This window comes from Ylistrum balloti, unplaced genomic scaffold, assembly GCF_031769215.1.
Source record: "Ylistrum balloti isolate Yb309-2 unplaced genomic scaffold, AGI_CSIRO_Ybal_v1 Utg370152, whole genome shotgun sequence".
Lineage (NCBI taxonomy): Eukaryota > Metazoa > Mollusca > Bivalvia > Pectinida > Pectinidae > Ylistrum > Ylistrum balloti.
Genome location: NW_026782152.1, coordinates 309,790 through 324,978, shown reverse-complemented (window position 1 = coordinate 324,978; position 15,189 = coordinate 309,790). Strand labels below are relative to the sequence as shown.

The 15,189-nt window shown below is 33.6% G+C and overlaps 1 protein-coding gene across 1 annotated transcript; it reads left to right on the top strand.

The window, feature by feature from the left end:
* Positions 1-3,076: 3,076 nt before the first annotated feature.
* On the top strand, positions 3,077-6,592 carry LOC132550797 (uncharacterized). The gene is made up of 4 exons (XM_060214886.1): positions 3,077-3,223; positions 4,389-4,445; positions 5,262-5,525; positions 6,152-6,592. Exons 1-4 carry the CDS (start codon positions 3,077-3,079, stop codon positions 6,590-6,592), a joined length of 909 nt encoding a protein of 302 aa, XP_060070869.1.
* The last annotated feature ends 8,597 nt before the right edge of the window (positions 6,593-15,189 follow it).

The window sequence follows — 15,189 nt, the reverse complement described above, 5'->3', positions numbered from 1 at the left end:
AACCGGTATGATAGTATTTTTGATAGTAATAATTAGAAGGATATCTAAGTTGAATGGCATAATCAGAAACAGGATACATTTTTATCATTACTGGGTGAATTTGTGTAATCGATCTATTGATAGTACTAAAACCTTTTCTTCACAGGGAATGTGTTACCAGTAGTTAATGATGAAATTTCTTGTTTGTTTGGTACATTATCATAGTAAATACACGTCACCTTACTTTCTCCATTGAAGGAATATCCCGTTGGTATAGTTTCGTTGCTGAGGGAAATAAGGAAAACGATTGTACCAGTTGTTTGGTACACACTTTCAAGTTCTTTATTTGTCTTGAATATAAAAAAGCATTAGAAAATTATATTTAAACATATAAATTTTGTAGAATCTACGTTATCAGTTTTTCAAGTATAGTTTCAGTATCGTACGAAAGTACTTTAGAATTCCCTCCCTCTATAGATTGTGGTTTTATGGTTTGTATTGTTCTATCCTTTTACAGGCTAGAACAGTCCCAAGAAAACTGTATAGTTTTCTTCTCTTAAAAGCCCTTTCTGTATATTTGCCTTACTTGATCACAACCGCACTACTTGTTGACCCTATATGGGCTTATTATGGGGATTGGTCGTTGGACAAACAAATATAATTGATTAATTTCCAATTTTGAATCACATCGCATGTACTGTCTAAGTATGACGTAATAATTGTATGAATCTGAGAGGAGCTGTTATCACCACTGACACACTAGTGGTATAGAAAAAGTTTACGGTCATCGAGTGCATCGTGCCAGAGTGAGGATGTCTGTCTTTTCGGTTTGGTCGTCCCAACCTTTGTTACTCTGTGATTGCCGTTTTAAAGAGATATCAAACTCCTTATTACTGAAGGAACTGGAAAGTTATAAACATACACAGAAGACGTATCATTACTTTGTCACGACATCCAACAACTACATTTTTTATTTTTTTCGGGGTAACCTGTTAGATTAGTAAAGGCCAATTGACGAGGTTCTCTATTGGTTGCTTACTACAGGTTAATTTGCGTAGTATCAGCACTGAATTGTTGTAATAGTTACGTGTCATGCTCGGCTCGCTTTATTCTGTTAGCGAAATAAACAAAACGAGATAAGACAGATCACCACACATCACATATCTGTTATCCACAGGATTCGTAATATTTTCCCTATGCATAACAATCATAACATACCCCAGAGCGTTTTTCATTGGCTGTGTCACTTAGAAGCCAAATGTGATGTCATGATATGGATAATCCCGTCACATCATGAATGGAAAATAGCGCATCAAAACAGGTGCCTTCAAATGTTTACTTTAAAATTTATCAAATGTAACTTTCCTGAGTTATGTGATAAAAAGTGTATGTTTTATTTAAAATATTTGTTTTTCTTTTAGATTTTATTATAATTGTCTCGAAGTTTAAATTAATGCTCCCCAAGATTCGTAAAATAAAATCCTGTAAGACTCCTTTTATAAGATATAATATGAAATGAAAATTCTATATATACATATACACAATGCAGACCTCACCAGAATCCTCAGTAATAGGTAAGTAACATAGATCCGTCTATTTTGCTAGAGACCTCAGATTACGGGGCATGTTTTCATTATCAAAGAAACTAGACATACATTGTACTACATTGTACTCCCCAATACTCTCAAAATAACGAAGAATCAATTAATGTGAAAATTTAAAAAAAGTGTTTAGGGATACCATACTTTGGTCATGTTATACGTCATTCTAGATATACAAATATATACCAACGAAACGCATGTCCGGATAATGACTTATTGATCATCCTGGTTTTTGATGGAGAAGATAAAAAGGATAGAGAAAATACACTCGGTATTATGTGACAACACGTTGTAATTACTTCTTGAATAACACCTCAATAATAATGAAAATCTAAAAGGCAGGTGCTCTTTAAAACAGACGTAAAGTGATGACGTCAACCGGACATTAATTAATTTCAGTATATAAATATCTACATCGCTGTATCAGAGTCATGACTAAATCTCGAGCTCGATCTTTGACATTTGGTGGTTTTGACGTGATCAGATATTGATTTATCACGACTACCATGCAAGGACACATTTCTCTCTTCCGTGTGCTGTTGTCATTGATGTTTGTTTGTTTTGTTTTTTTCTGGTTTGATGTCATATATTTTAATTTTGATTTAATTTAACCATCACACGATATCACGGAGAATTCTCTATTGTTTTTATCATACGATATCTTCTCACGGCGAAACCCCATGTTTTATACCAGAAATAAAGCTGTTTTTAATAACGTTGTCGAACCGTTTCTTATCAAAGCATTACTCCCACACATCCTTTTGTATTGATGTTCTTATAGATACGGACGTAAGCTTCGATGACATTTATTCAAGCTCTGTAACATATATGACCAGACAGAGACAGAGAGAGCGAGCTCCATTTGTACCAACGAAGTAACAACGGTATTGTTAATTAATATTGATAGTATCATATACAGCGTCAGTACCGATGTTAGAACATGACATGCTCACCAGACATTGTAAACATGCAAGCACATTTTCTCACCATTGGTAACGTAATTGACACTTTTTACTTATAATTGAATTAATTGGCTTGTGTATCTTCTGGAAATTTGAATTTCTGTACGTGTATGTTTAGAAACTATCTCTATTTCCACTTTCCTAGCGTCGCTGACGTTGAGGGATCATCATGTGTTTCATAAAGTGTTTCAGTTATGGTTATAATGAATTGAACTCATGTGTTGTACGCGAATACTTGTCTGTGAATTTTATTTCAACCATTCCTCAGATTTTTAGCTATTTATTAAGATATTCCGCGGGTACACCCACCGTAAGTAGAATAATATTAATAATATATTATTCTTTAAGTTTGCGTACTTGATAAAATACGGAACATGATTATTGTTTTACGTTCACAAAGATAAAATTAATAGGAATATACACGCAACTATTAACAACATTTATTTATATTCACTGCTTTTGTTTCAAATTTTATTTTTCAGATGATATAAGGATCCAGTAAGAAAAAGCGAACCATATCGAACACCTACCACGATGCATCTTGTCATAATTCTCGTTTACGCCACATCCGGTTTCCATGTTCTACTAGGTCTGCTGAGTGTTTGTTTGGGTGTTATATCCTCTATTAAGTCAGAAGTATGGCTGGCACACAGAGTTTCACCGATTTGGAGTGGAGGATTCGTAAGTATGATTTTACCTTTGTTTAGATAAGAAAGAAAATATTTTGTTCATTAATTAAGTAATTGATGTGTTCAGTAAGTTACAAATGTTCAGTAAGTTACAAAGTTAGTTGATAAATAACTGTTAAAAACAAATGTACCTACTTCCATACATTATTGAAAACAGCCGAGAAGGTTTGTTCTGCAATGGAGTGTGTTTCAGTTAGTATAATGTTTAAAATCAGTTTCTCGGATAACAACTACGAAATATCTGACGAGACGTAGAAATCAATTCTGTTAGTGGTATACCTATGTATATGATATCTATTGAGTACCATGTTAATGAAGTACCAAATGATTTGTTGATAATGTCAGCGTTACCATTATATAGAAGTACTTGTTGATAATGTCAGCGTTACCATTATATAGAAGTACTATAAATAGACGACGCTAATTGACGTTCCTAAGGCCATTTTGCTGTTAACAAGGATTATCAATATACTGAGGTCATGCAAAGGTTGATTAATATCCCTTAGAATACCTGTATCACCAATGTTGCATTGTTAGCTCGTTGATTGTAAGTAAGTAATTCAAGTCCTAGTGAATCATTCGACACTCGAGTTTGATTAGAACCTCTAATTCATGACCAATAGTTAATCCTGCTGTATGAGTTTTTTGTTCGTTCATATCAGACTTTTTTTTAGAGTTTTGCGCTCAAAACAATTACATTGTATAAGCCAATATAAAGGAATGGGCTTTAAATCCCCAATGTTTGCTGTAATCCTCATATCACGTTTTGATTAATTAGAATAGTGGAACCGTTAAATATATACACATGTACTCGACGTTCTTCTAAAATTGTCAGAGATATTAAAATTACGTAATTTACAACAATTACTTAATTATGGGGTTAGTGCACCTCCCTGTATAGATTTTAACATTTTGTTCGATCACTTTAGATTTTCCTTATTCATCTCCTAGACTTAATATTTAGGTTCTTAGCATCACTAACGAGTACTAGAAGGACGAAACAGCTTATCTTATGGAAATTTGTATCAAAATGGTGCTTTTCGCTTTAGTGGCTTTTGTTAAGTAGGTTTAGCACTGTGTAACGACAATATAAATAAACCTTTATGTACGCTTTCCAGCGTTAGAAATGCAGTGAGCTGATGTATTTATTTTTGTAGTTTATCATAACGGGGATCGTTGGCGTGGTGTGCGCCAGAAGAAAATCATCATATGTGGTAAGCATTCACTTGTTCTTTTATCGTAACATGTCAAATCAAATGACAATATGTACTTGTACATCATGTAATTCGCAACGTAGAAGTCGATGCAGACTCTGAATTTCGGACAAAGGTTGGTATTCTTTAGAAAGTCAATAATATTTGTTAGATCGTTAAAAACCGTTTTTGATTTAAAAAAAAAAAAAATAAATAAATAAATAAATAAAAAAAGACGATTAAAGAATGATTTATTCAGGTAAAGGCGAATTACACATAAACTATAGAAATATTTAATCAATTAGTTCTAAAACAGTAAATGCATTGATAATCAAGTATAATGTTTATTAGAATAAAACGGACAGAAATCCTACCATTACCGTACAATTTGTAATACATATATCCCTGATTTCCAGCCAATTTTCATGTATAGTCCGACATTACTTTCTATGAGAACGATCAGGCTCAAACCACCCATGCTAGGCCTAATTGGACGCAAACACAACATATCGACTGCCGGGATTAGGTTTTAGAAGCAAAAATCTTTACCGCGCCGCACCTCCGTCCTTTGTCTATCGATCTAAGAACTACTGGTTACAACATACATAGCCTAATCATCCGTCCCTAAGACAAATCAGCTTGTTTTAGTAAAATGTTTAGCTGATGTTTTCAAAGCTTTAAAATCAATTTTCCTGTTACAATATGAAACCAGACACGCTCAGACACGCAATCACCCGTAGGTTACAACAGATTAAACTAATCTATTTTTTATTACCTCTAGTCATGTGAGTGCACATTTCTCTGAAATATAAAACAACATGAAATGTCTGATTTCAGATAATGTGTTTTACGGCATTTAATGTCGTGTCCATGGTAACGGCTGTCGTCAGCATTCAGCTTCTGAGACTGGGACTCGTAAACCACACAACAGACGGGGAGACGATACAGAAGGCGGTAAAGGACATGCTTATTCTGGTGGCCTTAGGAGCGGCAGGAACGGAATGTCTAGTGTGTCTCATATCCACCGTCCTCAGCTGTCGTGTGGCTAAAATTGCAAAGGAGGAGATGTCAAAACAGCGCGAGGGAATGTTCTATGTAAAGGTATTAGGGCAAAAGGACATCGTTGTGGTGACGAAACCCCTCCTCGATCAAAAGGATAGTACATCCATTTGATCTCGTATTCATTCTCGCACAAATAGTCAACGACAATATCAACTCTTCCATGACATTTTACGAAAGGTTTACGGTAACGAAATCAAAGTAACCCGTATATTAGTAACATATTTGTTGTAATGGTGTGTTGTGTTTGATCGCGTGGTGAACCTTGACCTTCTGTTAAACTTCAACGATGTACAAAATGTAATCAGACCCTACTGATTGATGTGTTTCTATGTTTTTCTAGTTTTATGTGTTGTTTACGCGAATTAAAGTAAAATTAAGTCTCTATTTGACGTCAAAGACGTATTGTACTCAACGACGTTCTTGCAAATATATCCTCGACTGATGACGTAGAAGTGTAGACTGAACACTCCCGGTAGATGATTAGAAAGTTCGGTAGAAGAACCTCTAGCCATTGTGACTCTGCTTGTCTCTGCCTCTCGTATCTTGTATGCTTTCCTCGTTCTGGATCCGCACCCTGTCGACTCTCATCTCCATTTTGTTTGTCCGTTTGTGCGCACCAGTGTTTGTTAGAGGACGAACTCATGTGACTTTCTTTTCACGTGCAGGAAGACACAGATACCTTTGAATGTTCAAACAGATCATTTGATGCAGATGTCGATGAGGGTGCTTACACGGCAGACGAGAGTGGCATCAGTATTGATATAGAGGATCCTCATTACCGAGTTGACATGGATACCAAGGGCAATATTTCCATGGCAACTAATATTCGAACAGACAGGGAGTTTGACGGTATCATATATGAAACTGAAAGCGCTTATGCTATCATTAAGACAAAAGCTGAACCTGCCATCAACTTTTATAAGGCTGATCTAGATGTTAAGACGTTGCCTTCAGCAAATGAAAGTAACAACTGTTATACAGCCGAACAAGTAACGGAGACTTTTCCCAATTCAATGGATGGTAATCTTAGTGAGAGTAGTGAGGAGGAAGATTCCGATAGTGATGAGGACACTGAAGTCAAAACTTCGGACAACATGCCTCAGTAACAAATTCGTCCAACAATGCAAGTAGATAACATACAACTACTCCCTGTGGTAAAATATAACTTGCCAAACTACACAGACATGGAGAAATGCATACTAATTCGTCCTTTCATTATATTAAGTACATCAGTATTGAAGATAATGATAATGTTAATAAATTCGTTGTATTTGTTATGCTATGGTTGGAATGTCCTTTTTCTTTGATATATCATGAACTGGGTTATCATGAATAGTTTGCATCTGTCTCAATGAGATTAAATTTCTTTCAAACTTTACATGAATTACACTGGTTCAACTTAAAACAGCTCCATGTCCTTTTTTTGGTCATATTTTGGCCTGGTTTCATCAAACTGGAGTTTGAACGGAGAGTTTGTTGTCATGTCGTCGTTTTCTCTGCTTCTTTTAAAGTCTAAAGTCTGTTACATAACCATAACACAACAAACTCTTTGGATTTTGTTTTTCCAATATGTTTAGTTCGATTTTTCGCCGTTTTTTCTTATCTTTTATAATTATTCCGTGACCTAGAAACTCCTTAGGGAACTTTTCTTAATCGCAAAGATGGTTTTTGGTTTATATTGATTTTCAGATAATTTAAAGCAACATTCTTACAAACTTGACAGAAAAATATAAACCTGAGAAAGACAAAACTAGGGAAACCATAAACAAAAGGATTACATGTAAACCTTAAAATGTTTCGTAAGAGTAAGAGCAGAGAGACAATTAATCTGAATTTTTGGCAATTGTTATGTATATTTAAGAGCAGATTGTCACTTACATGAGGAACCGGTGACAAATATCTAAAGGCATATTAAAAATTATAATGCAAATGACCACCTCGTCCTGAACAGAGCAGTAACAATAGCCAATATGAGACCATGAGAGTGGACATAACAAATTAGTCAAGGCATTATATGGATTAACATCAAACTTATTGCAACAGAGTTTATTATTTGGTTTCGGAATGGTGAGTATCTGAACTATAACAGAATAAAGTCAAAATTCAGGAAAGAGTGAAATAAAGAAAATCACTGATCTACCCATTTTGACCTTTTGTGTAGCACTTGATTTTTTGATAAATTGATTTGATTAATTCGTTAAAAGCAAATATTGAAAAGCTTGTTTTTGAAAGACAATATATTGAAGCACTGTTCCGTGATGAAATTATATTCTTGCTGTATTCTATCGAACAATTGGGACAGGGGTCTAAAATGATGATTCTTGATATACTGACGATAACCTCAAAATTACCAAAAACAAATAACGATTTCTAAGTTATCTGCTGTATGTGTCAGAATCAATTTATAACACAACTCTATATCCATATAAGAAAATTCCACCGGGTCTTTTCGTCACTCTTCGTGTTAACTTTGTTATATATTTGCACATGAGCAAATTTTCCAGCTGTGACTGTCGCATAACATGCTTCGAAGAGGGACAATGTCGGCGTTGTATCAGTATTGGAAAGTTTCTAGTTTAAATTTTAAACGAAAATGTTATGCTCTGGTCATATACGTCCCATCTGACTGTTCTAATGTCTCTGATTTCTTTAATTAATTTAGTGATGCAGAAGTTTACATCGTTTTCCTACTTCACCCTAGTTTTTGATGCTTAACTATTGAAAGGAACCTTTCCTTGTTTTATATCAACAGCAGGACCATCCAAGAACATCGCAGAGCGTAAATTGTGGAAAGCAATATCCCTTTTCCAAAAATGTCTTCACTACTCATGAACTCTACCGTATCGAATATTTTTTAACAAGCCGACTGACTTCTGTTGAATTATGATCCTTGCTTACCATGGTCTTGGTAATATACTGTTTTTTTTTCTTCGAATCTAGTCTTACAACTGATAAAATGCTAAATATTGTATGAGTGACCTAGTCATATTTGTCATATAAGCAAATTTGACATTTGTTGCTTAACACTAGCAGCTGGAGTGATCGAGAGTTATCTTTCTTTTGAAAGATGTACGGTACTTGGGATCAACTTACTGATATATCGTGATAACAAAAGCTAATAATTATCATTTAATATAGAAGCATTCCAGTATCGCAACATCAATCGAGTTCATAAGGTCATCTTGATATTGGCCACACCAAGACCTGCGTGTAGGTGTCAAAATGGCTCGTAACTAACCCTTGAATATCATTTACATACATGCAGTTTTATTCTAAGACTGAGAAAATCGTCTTTTGGCGAATAACTGCACAAGAGGTTATCGTCAATTTATTAAAAGTGGTAAAAGGGAATTTCCATGACGCGAGGTTATCATATTTTGTAAACACTCGAAAGGGCGATATTCCCCTCGACTTGCAGCATATTAACTTTCTCAAGTCGACAATACTCGTATTAACTTTAAAAAGTCAATAATTGTGTAATGTTAACTTTGCAATACGAATTATTATAACGCCTTACATCAAAACTCGATCTTTTCCTACAAGACAGCTTCCAACAAGCTATATGATAAGCGTGATGATATCAATTTTCCTGTTGTAAATTATCACGATTTTCTGGATTGAGACATCCCAGCATCCTCAACATGTCACAGTTAATTCAGTATTCAATGGCCTGTTCCAATTATAACGATTTTCGTGCAAGAATTCGTCAACTGACGGACAAACTCGTAACACATGGTTTCAAAAGAAACACGTTGATGAACATTATAGGGACGATTTACGGTCGTCATATTGACCTCATCAAGAAATATTCTTTATTTTTGTGCGATTTGAATCTGGACGTGTTAAATGTCTTGTTTGCATTAGTGAAAATGATAATATTTACTTGGAATGAATGGATATCGTCATTGAAGCACCAGGTCTTATGATTCTTGTACTTTTTCACGTGTCTCCATGTAAATATTTCTTTTCTTAATACTTTCCCTTTGTTTGACTGAATTTGATTGGATTGAATTGATTGGATTATGATTATTTTTATCAGCTCTCCCACAAATTCAGACTCATGTGAAAACATGAAAGTCACTTAAAAATGAAACAGAAATTGTTCCCATTGGTATTTCAGTAGTCTGTTGGAAGACCTTACCGTCAAGGTATTTTCAACCAGAGAGTTAAGAATTTCTTTGCCCGGAAATAATTTCTTTGATTTGGACATATTTTTACAAAAACACACTTCAGTATAGTTCATAACTGAAACGCCGTTCACTTTTTTGTTTTGTTTTTGGAAAACGAGCTCTCATAATCTGAGAATGAAGGCGTTCTGTCAGTTTAGATTATGCCGCCGTTGATTCAATATTCAAGGGGCTGTTGTTAACCTTGCAATCATTTGAGAATGTAAGAGTATGGCCTGAGCAAGATGTAAATGGCAGGTGAGATCGATGAAGCAGAAGATGAAGATCAACAACATCTAGGAGTACTGACAAAATACTTGACTATCAATTTGCAATTACAAGGGTCAACATAACGATGATCAGAAATTTGAATAAAGGAGAATAGCCCAAACTGTACACGGAGGAAAAATTATATGATTACGTTGAAAAGGGCGATTTTGGAAGTATAGAGGTTACAAATAGTAAATTGTTTATGGCAATACCACCTATTTACAAAAATAATTATGAAATCATACATAAAACTTTAATTTGTGTTAAAGAACGGAACTATAGAAATATCAGCTCAGCTATCAGCACATTTTGTATTTATAATACTAACTCTAATTGACTGATATTGATAATTACAGTGTAACTTAATTAATGTTCTATAATGATAGAAATAGAATTATAGAAATAACAAGATATAAATATAACTTTAAAAGTATCGTAGAAAATTGTGAGTGGGATTGTAGTAGAAAGGCAAGACTGGAAATATCAAATCACATTCGGATTAAGGGGAAAGACGGGTACATTTAACCAATTTCTAATACATATTGCCCACTTTTAGCGATGGTAGACATATAGATATTTACTGATTTTAAAATCAATACAACTTGCAGAGGCTAAGTAGGTATCAATTGAGGATATTGATAGTGCAAATCTGTCTGTAGCAAGGTGATTTTTTCCCAGTCATTTTAAACGAACAGAGGGTTGTCGCCCTTCTACCACTCTTCTGAGCTATTTTACAATGGACTGCTTTAGATAGCTGCTGTCTTCACTTTTACACGGTCATATGTTAAATATACATGAATATCACGACAAGTATAACTCCAAAGCATTGCTAACATTGACATTTTTTGACGGTTATGTATGCTTTATATGTGTAAGACTTCTTCGATTTCATTAGCCTAAGGAGAACGGAAGTAATATATAAATATCTGGGTAATGAAAATAACAAGAAAGTACCAAAATGACAACATAATCAAAATCTAAACTCAACTTCAACAAAACTAGGGCTAATATAAAAAATGTGAAAGATTTACACGGAGGCTCCTGAATCAATACAAGGAAAATAAGACGAAGTGTTCCGGAAGAGTAAGCGTCTTTTGTTTTATAGACGACACCCGCCATGTAAACCTCGTGTCAGTCAAAGTAAGTAATGTTATGCTCTCAAATGAGAACAATGTATACAACGATGGAACCAACAAACAAACTAATGAGCATTAAATACGTCCCGCTTTCTATAAGGAATAGAATAGTTGTCAATGAGATAATTATGAAGACCGTAAAACGTTCACATAATGGACGTGGTCAATAATTCATTTTGTTGTTTGAAGACAAGACGTCATCAACATATCTGAAAGTAAAAGTAAACGACTCTGCAAGGCTTTTGATAAGCCCTTTGATAAGTTCAGCTTCATATGAAAACAAAGACGAAAGTTAGTTCTTATAATCTGTTTAAAGAATATATATGTTGCCAACCAGAAACTCTATCATTTTTATGATTGCGTCCTCCTTATTTTCCTTCTTTGATTTAGACGTATTTTTCACGAAATGCGCTTCAACATAGTTCCAAACTATATATTTTTTACCGACATTCACCTTTATTGGAAAAGAAAACTCTCTCGAAAAATAATAATAAAAAAAAAAATAAAAAAATAAAAATACTTTGGAATTCTTTTAGTGGTTAAATATCTAGATACGCTACAGTTAAACGTTGTTTACATAGATTCTTGTAGTATTTCGGAGGTCCATATCCTTATCTTTTATAGGCAGCCTAAATGATTGTAATACCGAAGTAGTTCTTCTTTGGAATGATTGCCAAATGTGTAGGTGGGGTTTCCTTCGTTATCAAGCAAGCCCAGCTCTTTTTGTGTACAGAAAATGTAATAATGTCTGCAGACTTATCTGTAGGCACATTAATATGCCTGTCATGTAAACCTTGAAGTGTGGATTTTACATCAGGACCGAGGAACGCTGACCTGTGGTTTGTTTTCATTTTTAATTTCAAGTTCTTTTAAGAATGATGGATCGGATGAAGTTAACTCACTCAGAAAGTGAATCCAAAGCAGCATACTCTCGTTTCATCCATTTTCTGGCATAGTTTTCAACGGAATTCATAATTATCTTGAAATAAATATATTATATGCCATGTCTTGTGGCAGTTATACAAAGCTCTAAGCGAGAATTGCAGCAGTAGAAATCAAAGATGACATGTAACTTTCATAAATGCAAGGTTTATCTCCGAGTAAAATAATACCATTACAACAATGGCGAATCAATGAAATAATGAACCATTCATCCTAGACAAAAATGAATGTAAGATGGGTCAAAGAATGGTTGAAATAGCTTTTGTTTTGTAAATAGTAAGAAATAAAAAAACTACACTGCTATCAATAAAGTAACATGGACCCATTACATATTTTTGTTATGATACGTTAGTTATGAGATGTAGCAAAGCTGTATTGACCGAAGATTCCAGTTGATTAGATTGTGACGTCATAAGTTGAAGACGTTGTAAACAATGTGTCGTCATTAGAATAAGAAATAAAAATTGAGAATAATATTTTTTGTATTAGACTAAGAAATACCGTTATCACGAATATGTGCAAACTATCCTTTAAAATTTCTTTATACAGTTTATTTCAAATATTTGAAATATTGCTTTTTGGGAGACGCCATCTTAGCTGACTGATAAAAGATTTGCGCAAAGCCGAAGTACGTTAACTGTCTTAATGGCACATTGGATAGTGTGGATACTTTACAATCCGTATGCTTAGACAATATGTCATGGTTGTTAAACCCAATAAAATATATCTGTGGCTTATCCGGCAAGTTTAATTTCTCCAAAAATTGTCATTTTCGTTGTTACCATGACAGTCAATATTTCCAGTGATGACTGATATACGCTCATTCATGATGTTTTTGATTTTATGCCGTATGTTCTACCAGTCATGATAAAACCTCGTTCACGTTTGGTATTACATATGGGTGTTTACATATTTATTACAAATATTCAAAAGAGATATAAAAAGAAATATAGACGAAAACAAAATTCAATCGACAAGTCATTCAGTGCAGACCTTGGACTGTCATCACAACGTGACGTCTTTTGAACGACAAGCAGTGCATCGTTTTACAGATACATTGGTAGAAAGCGGATCGCTGTAAACAAAGGCCATCCTTAGGAGCTGCTAATATAAACAAAGTTTAACTACATACCGACAGTGAAAATGACCACAGATAAATGATTTGGTACGCATTTAGTCAATAAGACTGTGTTCAATATTTGTTTAAAAGCTCCCAAAGATCATTAAGTACATACATGTATGTTTGTTCTGAATATGCCCACCATTGAAGTGTAGTTAGATGTTGCACGTAGGATTACGACAAACCTTTATGAACTCAGGGTTATTACTTTGTGTAATTGTTAATGTAAATAGATTTAACCTCATTAAACAGGATATAAATTAAATAATTATTCATCATTCTATATTGCGATTATTTGATTTTATTCTTTACTGAAATACATCCTTTTAGAATGTATTTGATGTATGTAAATTTAATTAGATATTGTAATGAAATAATAACTAAAACTATGAAGAAATGACGAACACTATATGGTCTCGTCGGCGATTATAACTCGTCAGAAATCATCAATGCACGTGATGAATTAAATATTCTATGACTATGATTTAACTATTTAAGAGTACAAACGGAACGTAATAAAGCTTTTATTTATTCTTACATACATAGCTTTGTAGATAAGCATCCACAATTTTTATTTCTTTGTCGACACACATTAAAGACTTATTTTCTTTACAGCATGAATGATTAACTATTTAAAGTTTTCCATCAGTCAGCTTTTGGAATTATATTGCGGATACTTTATGAGAAATGTTAATCCGTTTGCTTTAATTTCATAATAAAATATGTCTAAGTGAAAAGTAGCATAATGCTTCATACATATATTTCCTACTTTTTAAAATCCTACTAACTGAAACAACAGACAATAAACGAAGCTGCGGATCTCAAAATAAAACAAAAGACAATTTATTTTGATTTTCTATCCTTCTAGATTTCTGCATGGCACCTTGTGCCACTGTTTATAGGCCTAAAAAGACGAAATAGTTGCATTAAAGTTTAAATCGTTTGACATTAATGTCTCCAATACAATATTCTTAATACCGACTGTGTCAGCCTATGTGCTAAATAATAAATTAAATCTTTATGATACATCAACGATGTATTGATGCTTTTTTCTTCTTATTTAATAAATGTAAATTTGATAAACATTTGCTAAGCATACGTTATTATGTAACATGCTTTAAAAGAAAACACAGATCTGACAACCAAGCAGCTCCAGACACGCAACTGTTTTCCGTCTCATTTTTGAAATATAATATCCCTAGCAATTTTTGGCATTCATGGAATTTTATAGTCTGATTGGTAGCAAAAGACCGGACAGTTTTCTTATTTTTCTCAGATGGTAAGTAAAATCAACTACAGAATATATATCCAATATTTTCTGTTTTTAAAACAAAACGATAAATATTAAAAAAAAAAAAAAAAAATGATAAAAGATACTGTATGAAATACAATGAATTATCATTGACATTATACATAAATGGTTAAGAGACAAAAGTTCAATTCCGGCTTTCTTTTTTTTTTTCGGCGAAAAGTGTTTGAAAATCATGTTTATTGTCTTACATTACAAATCGTTTGCAAATTGAAATCTGTCTCAGTAGTATCACTTTCACAACATTAGAACAGGTTAGTAGCGAGTAATCCACTAAGTAAATTATCATAGGAAACATCGAACACAACTACATGATGCATTTCCTAATGAGATCAGAATTAATTGGTAGTCATCAACTGCTGTTTTGCTATTTCCCTTAACCTTATTCAAGATGAGAAAATGGAAGTTATCACAATCATCTTGTTAAAAGAACAACGTTGAAAGCTGATGTACATAAATCTATAAAGTGCTAATTTCTTGATCAGAAGAGAGCACACCATCGCCACAATCAGTATATTTCTTATTATTTTAACATCACAGCATACCCACATTTAAAAAGCTGATATACATCTCACACCCCCCTCCCCCGAAAAATAACCAAACAAACAATAAAAAAAAACCCCCAAAACCCCCAAAACCCCTAAATAACCATTCTAGAATTAAGAGTCTACTCTGACAGGAAAGCTTCTGATAAAAAATAACTTATGAATATGTACATATTCAGCCATTATTTTCGTTTACATCCTAAATATATTTGTTA

Excerpts from the sequence above, each read along its gene's own strand:
- LOC132550797 (XM_060214886.1), top strand. The coding sequence starts at position 3,077 with ATGCATCTTGTCATAATTCTCGTTTACGCCACATCCGGTTTCCATGTT. Across the intron at positions 4,446-5,261 it reads GAAGAAAATCATCATATGTG|ATAATGTGTTTTACGGCATT; the intron begins GTAAGCATTCAC and ends GTCTGATTTCAG. Across the intron at positions 5,526-6,151 it reads AGGGAATGTTCTATGTAAAG|GAAGACACAGATACCTTTGA; the intron begins GTATTAGGGCAA and ends TTTCACGTGCAG.